The sequence below is a fragment of the Eutrigla gurnardus genome, assembly GCF_963514095.1.
Source record: "Eutrigla gurnardus genome assembly, chromosome: 1".
Classification (NCBI taxonomy): Eukaryota; Metazoa; Chordata; class Actinopteri; order Perciformes; family Triglidae; genus Eutrigla; species Eutrigla gurnardus.
Window position 1 is genome coordinate 15,512,728 of NC_139915.1, and position 12,753 is coordinate 15,525,480.

General features: G+C 41.6%; 1 protein-coding gene across 1 annotated transcript in view; it reads left to right on the top strand.

Moving 5' to 3' along the window:
* dpy19l3 (dpy-19 like C-mannosyltransferase 3) overlaps window positions 1–12,753 on the top strand; it is a 69,938-nt gene that overhangs the window by 20,363 nt on the left and 36,822 nt on the right. The window contains exons 6-13 of the mRNA XM_084006977.1: window positions 221–366; window positions 5,053–5,176; window positions 5,294–5,428; window positions 6,263–6,394; window positions 8,078–8,179; window positions 8,431–8,504; window positions 10,548–10,706; window positions 11,962–12,093. Coding sequence (XP_083863103.1) covers window positions 221–366; window positions 5,053–5,176; window positions 5,294–5,428; window positions 6,263–6,394; window positions 8,078–8,179; window positions 8,431–8,504; window positions 10,548–10,706; window positions 11,962–12,093 — 1,004 coding nt within the window. The remainder of the gene's footprint in view (window positions 1–220; window positions 367–5,052; window positions 5,177–5,293; window positions 5,429–6,262; window positions 6,395–8,077; window positions 8,180–8,430; window positions 8,505–10,547; window positions 10,707–11,961; window positions 12,094–12,753) is intronic.

Genomic DNA, 12,753 nt, shown 5'->3' on the forward strand with positions numbered 1-12,753 from the left:
CATATCAATTAACTGAGAAACAGTAACTTAGCTTCCCTCTGAAATCTTGCTGTGACAAGAATGCCAGGAAGTGAAATATCAGACCAAATTTTGCAAATGCCACAATGTTCCTGAGTGCCAGACTCAGACACAGTCCCTGCCGTCAACTGTGTTCATTTACAGCACCTAATGAGCTAATGGTTTCTGTGTGTGTGTGTGTGTGTGTGTGTGTGTGGCCCAGTCTTATCTGGAGCCAGTGTATTTCTACATTTACACAGTGTTCTCGCTCCAAGCGGTGTATGTGATCGCTCTGTACCTCACGGCATGGCTGCTGTCTGGTTCCTGGCTGGCCGGAACGCTCACTGGGATCTGGTACATCCTCAACAGGTGGGTGATAACCGTGCCTTTGTGTGGAAGCCATCACTGCAACAGCCGGTATTTTGTGACGGGAGTACATACAAAAATAACACAGTTTTGCTTCTGTGCATTTGGTTCAGCGCTAGTTCTGACCTTTTGGTAATTCATTTCATTTTATTTATTCATATGGGGAGCGTATACATACAAAGCTAAATATGGTACAAAGATGCTTTGTACCATATTTAGCGGCTAGCTCCTATCCATCTGCTGTCTCTGGAAACGATGCAACACAGAGCGAAACCTCTCATCTCCACTACAAATAGACAACACACACACACACACACACACACACACACACACACACACACACACACACACACACACACACACTTCATCCTCATAATAACCCCATAATACAAGTACGAAAATATGACATATCATAATCTTAATGCTGATGACTTAAAATGGTATGGTATGGTATAACTTTATTGTCACTGCAATTACAGAATCACCCCGTCCGTACATATACAGCATACAGTACATATAGTAGACAGACATAACGGGATGACAAGTCAGTAAAAGTGGGTAGAAAGGGGGGAGAACAAGAGGAGCGGGGAGGAGAAAAAAGGCAGCTCCCAGACTGTGTTCCTGTTGGGGAGCACAGTGTGGAACCGGGGAAAAAAAACCTCAGCGAGAAAGCAACATACGAGCACACTTAACAACATGAGAACAACAACAAACTGCACCAGGGGAGGGGGGAAGGGGGGGGGGGGGGGTGTGTGTACCAACGCAGACAGACAGCCAGTCGCTGCCATTACGGCGCTGCCAGCGGACCCTGCCTGACGCACTGGGGGGTGAAAGCGGCGAAGGCGTGGGAAGGGGGGCTATGGGGGTGTATTGCAAATGTGCATGTGTGTAAAGTGTCCATGGATGCGTGTGTGATTCATAAGCCTGGAGAGTCATATTCTTCATACCTTAGTAAAAAAGTGCATGTTTCCACATAATAATAATAATAATAATAGATTTATGCATTAAGCGCTTTCCATCAATAAGAATAAAAACAGTTCAGTAAAAACAACCACTAAAAACACTGCAAAATTCCAATAAATAAAAGTAAATAAATAAAACAAAACACAGCAGCACAACTCAGGACTCATAGATAGCAGGAAACAAGTGGGTCTTTAGCTTGGCTTTAAAGGACGTGGAGCTTAAAAGAAAAAGGAGATTGTTTAAAGGCAGAGGGATGCTACAACCTCCCTTCAGGCAGACCTGGAAGCTCTGCTTGTTTGCTCAACAGTGGAGGAGCAGCACTATGAATTATCCATCTATGCTCTACCCAAAATAAGAAAAGTAAAATATGTCTTTGCACAGAAATAAAATATGAATAGAACAGACATCCCCATTCAAATCAGCATAGCAGGCTAACTTCGATATAAACTAAACCCACTCAAAGCAGGGTGAGGTTTTGCAGGAATAAATAGAACGAGCAGTGGAGCCAAAACAAATAATGTGCACATTTCAATGGCTTAGACGATACACAGCGTTGTTGGCATCAGTCACACTAACAGAAGCACATCAAATCGTTCTCCTCAGCTCCACGTTGTATTCTATTGATTTCTTGTGTGTTCCTCCTCAGCCACCGTACCTCAGAGTTGTTGTTGTTTCATATATTTGAGCACCAGGTTAAAGTTCGACAGTAACAAGAGAACATCGTCTGCTTCATTAAGACACAGAACTTTACAGAAATAACTTAAATTTCAGCGTCTCTTTCTTTGCTTGCATCATGTCGACAGGATGCACCGTTCCAGTCTTCATCACCTCCTTATATGGTGCTTCATGGGCAGGGTTTATGCTAATTGCTGTCAGTCTGTGATTGATTGATTGGCATTCATAAACACACACGATCAAATCAGAGGTTTGACAGGAGGTTCATGAATCTGGAGGTGATTTATGTGCAAATCTACACACAGATTTACTAACATTTCATGAATGAGTGTATTTTGATGATTAATGCCACCAGATAGAAAGTACCAGACAAATCATAGGGATGTTGTTTCTCAGTGTGTGTTGTGAAACTTCAGATGCCAGTCTGTGAGTGGTCAGCATATCATATAACTGCTTACTTTAAACCTTTTATTTGATTAAAAAATAAAAAACATTCTGATATTTGTCAGGATATTCTCCTCTGAGGTCATGAATGAGTGAATTTTTCGCCATCTGAAATAAGCATTAAACTCTTTTTCTCATTTAAAAAAAAATTACCCTGAATATTATGCTAAAATTATTCATTTCCGTGTATGCTTTGATCCTTTTGATCACATTATTTGCTTCCATGAAGGAATCCGTTTTGATTCATTAATCCCTTAGTCGCATTAATGTGTAGAAATCACGTGTCCCCAAATCATATTTTTGTATCAGATTCTGGAAAACAAAACACTCCAGCTGTCCTTTTTTCTGCCCATTATTAAAATGCATCACTCTAAGTCATATCCAGCTTCTGAGAACAACTACAATAATATATCTATTACTTTTCAAGTCGTTATGTATGTATTTGTAAAAGCCGTCAAATTATCAGATTAAGCACAAGGTCGTCCTTGTAAGGACAGCCGTGCTGTGAAGGTCACATTGGATCCTTTTTTTTATATACAAGGAAAATAATCCAATCAGTTGAACGAGCCGCTTTAGTGTCGAAATTCCGTGAATGAGGCTATTTTATTAGATTCACGTTCTCTTGTCAGGTGTGAATGTTAAGACGTGTTTCTGTTTGAGTGGAAAAGAAAAACAAAGGTCACCTAAAGTTCTTACACTATGCATGAATTACAAACCTCTCAGAGGTTCATAATCAGGGTTCAGGACTCGGTGCCGTGTGGAGAATTCCATTGCCTTCAGTTCCATTGAAAGATGGATGGCGGCCATAATTAAGCATGCAACATCACCTGTTCAAGCTTTTATTTTGACGAGTGGTGAATTATTCAGACTGTTGAGATGTGTTTAAAGGAAATCCGTGGCCTGTGTGTACCTGTAGTGCCTGTCTAACTCTAAATGAGCAGGTTCCTTTTCTTTTTTTATTGTGAAATCAATGAGAGAAAAGATGAAACATGTTTACAGCTCATAACTCCCTGTGAAATCATAACTTGGCATTTCCACAGTTCTGTTTGGTGGACGGATCAGATGAGGTGATTTGTTATCAAGTTGTTCATGTTTGCTGCCTGCATGTTTCCAGTCGTACAGACGGGAGCGGCTTCGGCATTCTCAACCAACACTTTAATAACAAACAGATTTCAGTATTTCTCTTGAAGCTCCCTGGGACCTTGTATAATGCAAAAGCCCAAACTTGAGAGGCCAGGACCTCGGGGGCTGGTTTGTGCCCACTGCCATCAGACGGAACTTTAAATCAGTCCTCTGGTCCGTTCTCACCATCAACACACATCAGCACCGTACGTTGCATTTGGTTTGGGTGTAAGGAGAGATCAACCATTATGGGAGTTTTGGGGCTAACGCCGATTCTAATATTATGGAGTAAAAATATCCATATAACAGCCAATATTCATGTTTTTTTTTTATTATTTATGACATTATTCACATTGATTTATAATTTATTATACATAAATAAGGCTGTCTGATTGAGTGTCTTCTTCTAAGTCTTGTCTAAAAACAGACTTTTGTCATGAAATCATATCCTGAATGGATCTGAGTTGCCTGCTTATTTTATTGTTTTTAATTCCCTTTTCTTTTAATTTAGCCATTTATATAGTTTAGCATTCACCTTGATATTTTATTTGTATTTATTTATTTATTGAACTTTGAAATGACACCATTTCTGAGTCATTCCAGCTGCCCTTATCACATTAGATTCTTCAAAAATGAATCTTACATATCCGTGCATTTTGGCCTGCGTATGCACTAGAGTTGTTCCGATTCCGATACCAGTATCGGAAATGCCTCTGATACTGCTGAAAAATGCGGGCATCGGTATCGGCGTGTACTGGAGTCCAGGCACCCATCATTATTAGAATATTAGAAATAGGAATTTATTTACTGGTTAGCTCTGACACAATTCTTCTTCGCTGCTCATAAAACAGTTGCGCTGTGCTGCGATTGGCAGCTGCTGTTTTTTCGAGGGGCGAAGAAGAAGACACCTGTTAAAAGGAGCTAATGTCTCTCGAAACTCGACGCGACGCAAAGGCATTGCATGGCTTCTTACATAGACAATGAATGGGAAGCGTAGAAATAACACTGCCTGTGGACACGTACCTTCAGCCAAAATTTCACGCTGAACTAAGTTAAAAACTTGAGAGCCCTGTGCAACATATGCAAAGACTCAATTTCGAGGGGTGGCACAAGTGTTGCAAATTTGCACTACTGTTTTATACTGTTCTATTTAAAAATAAATAAAAAAATAAATGGCTTCCATTTGCTGTATTCATTCACACAGTCATGCAGGTGAAGTATGATCTTTTTCTTATTTTATTTTTTTTTTAAACACACTGGTATCGTTATCGGCCGATACCCACGGCACGAGTATCGGTATCGGGAGGGGAAAAATGGTATCGGAACATATCTGCGCTGATACCATATATTTGCAATAGGCTGACGTCGGCCGAAGAAATCGACTGACCGGCAAACCTGTTGGCTTCCAGTCGCACATTTTTGATGTTGTATGTGTATCATTTTGAAACTTGATTTTGACCACCAACTCTCCGTCCCTTCTTTTAGGATAGACACCACTCGTGTGGAGTTCACCATCTCCCTGAGAGAGAACTGGTCTTTGCCCTTCCTAGCGCTGCAGGTCGCCGCTATCACTTGTTACCTCAGGCCTCAGCTCAGCACCTTACAGCAGGTAACCTCCAACCCACAAACCCCCCTCTCTAGAAGAGCTGGCAGTACAACAGGAGGGCCACTAACAACCACTTAAATGTCTAACCTCAGTGTGTGTGTGTGTGTTTCTCCTCTTCAGAAGGTGATGGTGTGGTTGATGTACGTGACCACGTTCTGTTTCTGCCTGACGTGGCAGTTCAACCAGTTCATCCTGCTCGTTCAGGCTCTCATCATATTCACTCTGGACTGTGCTGACTTCTTATCAACCACACAGGTACGGCAACATGAAGGGCCCCATACTTAGATGGTCGGCTCCACAGGTATATATAAGACCGTATGAAAGTGGTCATCATTTGCGAAGGTTTTGTGCTTGAATAAATTGCCGAACGTATCGTGAATGTTTGTTTGCCACAGAGTTTATTTTCTGCAACAAATCCAAATCTGATGGAACAATCCTTCATTTTGAGAGATAAACAGTAAAAAGCAAATGTATGGGTTATTATTATGAGTAATCGACATTTTAAAGTTTAGTCAAAGGTTTATCAATACATTTTGCTAGTGTGTTTGCAGGTATTTTATACACCATGCAATTTTCAACTGCAAATTATGCCGTTTGTCAATTTTTTTTTTTTTTCTTCAGATGAATAAAATGATTCATTTACTACAAATAAATCAAAAAATATGTCTGATAAATACTTCAATATTTGAATTCAATCATCGCTTAAAAACAAACCAATGCAACAAGATAATAGTCCCTATTTGTTGGATGCCTGATCAGAAAAACCCTCATTATTCTTTCTCGGTGCCAACCTATGTTATGTTACATGTTTTTTTTGTCCCACACCTACTAATATGATTTTTCACTCAGGCTCATCTCACTGTTTTTATTGCAGCAAAATGTTTGTCAGTTAAGCAGACAGACTGACTGATGACCACCATCCTCTGTTTATGGCATAAAAAATTATTATCTGGTGTGTCGATACCAAATTGCCTCACAAATTATCGCAATACTCTGTATGCTCTATGGACATCCATGTAACATGGAGGCTACTGGCTTGTGTTTCACAGCGCTGTGTGTGTGTGTGTGTGTGTGTTTGTGTTTCTCTAGGTCACCACCATATACCTTGTTCAAGTGAGCAGTCTGCTGAGTGTGTGGCTCCTCCAGTTCTGTAACTCCATGATACTGGGATCACTGGTCCTGAGCTTCATCGTAGCTGCACTCTTCGTCAGACACTGCCAGGTTAGTGTTAGTGTGTGTGTGTGTGTGTGTGTGTGTGTGTGTGTGTGTGTGTGTGTAGAATAAAAGTTAAAGCAATTAGAAAAGGAAGGAATTGGGAACGCAGAGAATTAATATAACAGTGTTGGTGTCAAAGTTGCACAGAGGAATAATATCCAGACATGTGTGGTACCTCGTTTACAAAACACAGGTAGGAGATTATCCTGCACGGCGTGTACTGGAGTCGCTTTTTGCAGGACATAATTCCAATTTGTATGCGGGAGACATATTTTCCTGTCGGGTCCAAATGCAATTTAGTTAAATCAGATCTTATCACAATAACAATTAGAGAAACTTCTAAAGTGAAGGGATGAAAGTGGAATGGAGAGACAGATTTCATTTTTGGCTTTAGATAATTTGTAATATATATATCACATGCTCTTATAGTGTTTCATTAAAAACCCCTTCATGTTTTAGAGGTGTGGACTCGAGTCACTCTTTTCAGTCACGTATTATAAATCTGATGTTTAGACTCCACTTAGACACAAACAACTCGTAACCTTTGGCTTGGAATGAGTTGATATCCTCCCAAGTCCAAACATTCAAATGTTATGTTCTGAGAAAAAAGACCGGAGCACATCCACTCTTCAGTTACCAGACAACAGATTTCCCTTTTTTTAATACTCCACTGATTGGGAAGACTCTTTTGACAGTGAATTATATCAGCTGTAGCTAATTAATATTAATGTCCAAAATGAAACTTTTGGCTGCTGCCTGGTTAATGTGCAAGCTGGAGTTTTTACTCGACCAAATGTCATTTGTCAGATAAAAGAAGCATCCCTCTGTAAAATCACGAGTGACAGTGAATTTTTCTTTATTTAATAAATAATAATAAAGGTTTACAGCAGGTTTCTATCTGGACTCCATTTCCCCATGTTTTTTCGTCTAAGTGAATAATGGGGACAACAACTTTTGAAATGGGACCAGTGTTGAGTAAGAGAGCTGCAACGTGTCAATCCACTGCAATGTCTGTCTACTAAAAGTGCTTGTTTTTGAAATTCGCAGGCTCAGGTTGTTATTATAAGAGTCTGACAGCATTATGGAAATAACCCACAGAAATCAAATGTTTTCAATTTCCTTTTGCTTGAACCACGCTGTTTGTTATTGTGTCTTCTGGAGTCTTGCTCAGGTAGAAGTCTCATTCATGGTCAAAATCTGCTAAATGTTCAGCCATGACATGAACATCTTTTAGATAGGGCTGAAATATGTGTTCAGAATCAGAATTAGATTAATTGCGGAGAAGGATTTTTTGCACAGGGGGATTTGTCTTGGTGACAAAGGTGCATACATTGTTGTCAGACACTTGGCGTGACGTACATTGATGGTGAGGAGACCCCGCGGCTGAAAGCTGTGGTCATAAAGGACCCTACTGCCATCTCGGGGTTCTTCTTTTAGTTTTTGTCTTTAACAGTTTGTGATCATTACATGGTTTTTGTTACTATACATTATTTCAATGTGACCATATAGCTTTAGTTTGGTACATTCCAAAAGAATATCAAGCCTGATACCATGCAGCCTATTTTTTTTTTACTTCAGGGCATGAAAGCAGTGATCTGTTAACTGTTGTGAATCAAGACTCCCGTGGTTTAACGGACAGCCGTCACTGCTGAATTTTGAATGGAAATGAAATTAAATCATCTGTTGCAGCCTGGCCTGAAGACGGGAAGCCTGCTGGTTCGTCTGGGCAAGTTGCTTCTCCACAGCGCCATGGTTCTCCTCCTCACCTTCACCATCAACTACCTGGCCAAGGTGCTCCTCCACTTTGTGTTTCATCTCTGTAGCTCCCGTATCTCCCTCCTTGTTTTCCCCACGTTTCACTCCTCTGCATGTATCTGAAACTCGTCCGTGTGATGTAAGCTCCCCGTGTGATCTCAGTGTGCTTCATTTACTATTTATACATCTCAGCCTGTTGATCTATGGCCTTGACAAAACGACCGTATCTGTGTGTGTGTGTGTGTGTGTGTGTGTGTGTGTGTGTGTGTGTGTGTGTGTGTTTACAGAAAGCACTTCAGCTCAGATCAGACGAACACATCTTTAAATTCATCAAGTCCAAGTTTGCCTTGGGGCCGACGAGGTACGGACACACACTGGTAGATGCACACACACACACACACGCACGCATAGATTAGCGTGTTTCTGTTCTCCAACGCGGTCGCACTTTTCTTTCACAAATCCATATTTTGCCACGAGGACGTGCTCACACACAGCAGTTCATGCATACACATCGCCTGCACAGTCAGAATCTATCCACCATTCGGACTTGGAGCAGCTTGACTGTATTACTCACCAAACACCAGTATTGTGGCACCTGGAGTTTTGGTGCGTGTGAATATGAGATGTCGAGGTAACGCCATCGGGCCTCCCATCGATCTGATACTGTGCGTGCGTGTCGAGCTGCTCCGCGGAGGCAGATAACACCGCTCACAACCCACCGCCACACAACTGGCCCTTCAATTATTCAGGAGGTTGGAAAAATGCAACGCTTTCTCTACGCTCTGTCTCTGCCTCCCCCTCTGTCCTTGTTGCTCTCACTCACCAGGACTGATTTCTGTTTTTTAATGCCCGATGTTTTTTGATATCTCAATTCCCAATTCAACTACTTATCAGCACGGCTGTTTAGCAGACGCGGTATCGCCATTAGCATGGCATTCGTGCCATATTGAGATAACACATCCATTTTGAAAACATTTGCTGTATGGCACACAGTTGTGTCTCGCCATTTTTCGTTGTATCGTGATGATATAACACACTTCATTTTTGCAGGTCTCTCTTCAGTCAATGAAGTAATGCAGTTTGTTTGTAGAAGAACTGCTCTCAGGTCTGCTTCATACATAAATCACTGACGTGTCTAGAGTTCATCCTAGTGACTCACTTATATGAACTAGTAGTCAAAGGTAACTAGGAGCTTTTACTCAAGTGCTTGACTGAGGGAGGAAGGTGGGGAGGAACCTGCACTTCACTTTAGGTTTTCCATTTTATGTTTCTATCTACTTCTACTTCTTTACATTTTAGATTTAGATTTCAAAATGTCATGTCAAAATTAATACCGAAAGTGTCATACAGAAAACAAAATATTACACAACTAGAAAGCAGAGATATATATGAATATCATTTTTTTTACATGTCCGAAAGGGAGTGGGAGGAAGAATACACTTTTTTAATCTCACACCTTCCCCATAATTCATATCCTCTGTCATACGTATATTTTATTTCAGAGGTAAAACTTTTTACTCTACTACTTGACAGATAAGATATCTGGTGCATGTTTGGAGACTTCCCTTAATATCTACCTCATATAAATTAGGGGTGCACTGATATGGTCTACCGGGCCGGTATGGTTTCAAATAGCTGGTGACCACGGGGCCGATCTATTCCATTCTAAGTGTGCACATCATATCCATCAGATACTCAAAGTTTAATTCCCAAACAATTTGTTGCTGCATTATAAAGGTCTGCTCGTAATTCCTTTTCTTTTACCAAGTTACTGGTGAACGATATATTATTTCAGTTACATCAATTCAGTGAACGTATACCTATGTATTTATTTGCTATATTTTGTTTTAGTTAAACACATAAAAATAATGATCCCAGCTTATTCATTCAACACTGGTAACGGCAGGCGGATCCCCGAAGCCCATTGGGACTGAAAAAGTCCGGTCGGTGCATCCCATAATAATGTTTAATAATGATTTATTCATTTCATAATAGATAACATTTCAAGATAACTTCATTTACGGGTCACAGGGTCTTGAACTGCATTCGTAGACCAAATGAGTTGGATGGCAATAAACACCATCATTACTGCATGAGCACATCTGAAGAACAATGTCCTGGGTCGTAGGGTCGGGCCGGTGGAAAACATTTCAAACCCATTATATAAATTATATATAATTATTAGAAATGATATAATGCCAATGACGAGGCCGGACTTGTATACTTAATGGAGTGCAGCGTCAGAAACTTTAGCTTCATCAACAGAGTAACCAAAAGATGAAAGCTGACACACCATAGACAAGTTTCTTTTGTGTCCATCTTCCCCTTTCACTTGTTCTACCCCTCCCTTTCATCACCTCCCCTCTCCCTCCCTCCCTCCTTCCTTTTACTCCCCCTCCTGCAGAGATTTCGATGCCAGCCTGTATCTGTGTGAGGAGGCCTTTGGCCTGCTGCCCCTCGACACACTGGAGCGCCTGGCTGGTACCCTGCTGCTGTACCCTTACATCCTCTCCCTGCTGCTGCTCAGCGGCACGTCGGCAGTGGTTGCACTGCAGAAGCTGAGGTAGGTGACAGGAAGTGAGGGGGGGGGGGGGGGGGGGGGGGGGCGTGGGAGGTGTCCTTGAGCAACTTTTGGAACTATAATTTCCACCGTTTCTTGTAGTCATACCTCCACTCTATTACCGTTCACGATGAAACAGCAGCTGAGTGAGCTCCTCAAGCTGTCAATCTGTTCTTTGTTTCTCTCTCGACATTCACAGAAAGTTAATGACCAGTTTAGTGTGTGAGGGTGTGCATTTGATGTGTATATATGCAGATTTGGCTTATTCTACGGTTGAAATATGTAAATAATATTATGTAAGTACTTCTCAATCAGGTCAATTTGACCTAAATTAACACAGTGACAAGATTTTAAAAATTCCTTCAGACAGAACCCACATGGATCCTGCGAATGTGAATGTCCGCCCCTCATGAACAACTTCACTCTTTGATGAATATATAATCTTTATTTATTTTTCAACCTCTTCTAGTTCGGAAATGACTAACTTGCAACAAAGCGATAGCTCAGGTTAGCACTTTATGTCAGCAAGTATTTACTTTTCAATCCTCAAACTTGGGAGGAGTGAACAAGTTAGTGGGCGTAACGTTAGATCCGGGTTAGAAAAGGACATTGGGGTGGCCGTCGGAGCAGAAACACAGTCCAAGTAGTAGTCCCCGTCCCCATGTCTCTGCCGCTCATCACTGCTGATTCAGTAATGACATCATTGCTTCACGCTCTGGAAAACAGAATATTCTACCAGCTGCCTTTCGAAGCTTCATTTGCCTGTGGTGCAAGGTGAGGTGCTGCATTGAACTAATCACATTAGCATAACAACTCGCCCTCTGCCGTCGGAGGGCTGGAATACTAACCTCATAGAACAAAGGGCTATTTGCCAATTCAGGAATTAATATAATTTGGTTTAGCCCACCTCTCGTCGAAGGAAGAGCCAGATTGGATTTGTATTCAAATGGGAGCGAGTGTCCGTCTGATTCGGTGCGGGAGGCCAAATCGTGGGAGTGACATCATTGCCCTCAGGCCCCTCTCTGTTTGTCTGCCCCGCTGACTCCTGCAGACACAGACGGTCGTGGGGGTGTATCATTGCCTGACTGCCTGTGCGTAGCAGCTAATGAAATCTGAATAACAGTTACTGAAATCTGAATAATCTGAATGATATCAATTCCACCCACCTACCCTTCTGGCTCTCTTCTTAAGCATCTGACTGGAATGTTTTATGCATCACTGTTGTCTGATGTCTCACAGCCTCTTTTTGGTTTCCCAGCCGACCTAAAGGAGGTTCAGCCGAGGAGAGGAAAGGAGCCGGAGACGGCCGCGTGGTGGCTTTCCGTCCAGACGTGGCCTATAATCTGTTGCATACACTGTTCTACGGCCTCCTGGCTTTCAGCACTATGAGGTGAGCTCATGCACATGTAATTGCAGGATCGTGTACACGCAGATATGTGGGTTCACGCACATTCCTCAGTCGTCCCCTTGGTATCGTTTCCAGACGGGGACTATTCAGATGTTCTGTTCCTCTTGATGGCTTTGTTCTTGATTGTGCACGCTCATGAGCAGATGGTGGAAAGTACCTCTCAAATGCTTTTCATGTGTCTGAGTGGTCCATCTTAGCCTTGATCAGCGTCCCACAGTGGAGAATTCTATCAGATAGCGACACCACTCGGTAGGACACCGTCGGACCACGTGTGTCATGTTTGTTTGTTCAACGCAATAGGAGCAACTGTGTGCTTGCTAAGCCCTGCCCCTCTGGTTACCGTTGCTACTCCTGTCAAGATTGCACATATGCAGTTCACAATGATGACAGATTTTCTGGCAGATTAACAAAAATAATAAATAATCCCAATAATATTTGAAAGATTAGGTCATTGATTTCTGGCAGAAGTCTTTTTTTCAAGGGGACCATTGATTTTGTAGGCTGATTTTCGATAGTAGATTTTATCAGCTATAGCCATACATCTGGATAAAATGTTGAATTGTATGACAACACATATTTTCCCTATTAAACGAAAAGAAAATACAACTCTCATTTTTCTATATCTCCAAACTCAGACTACCT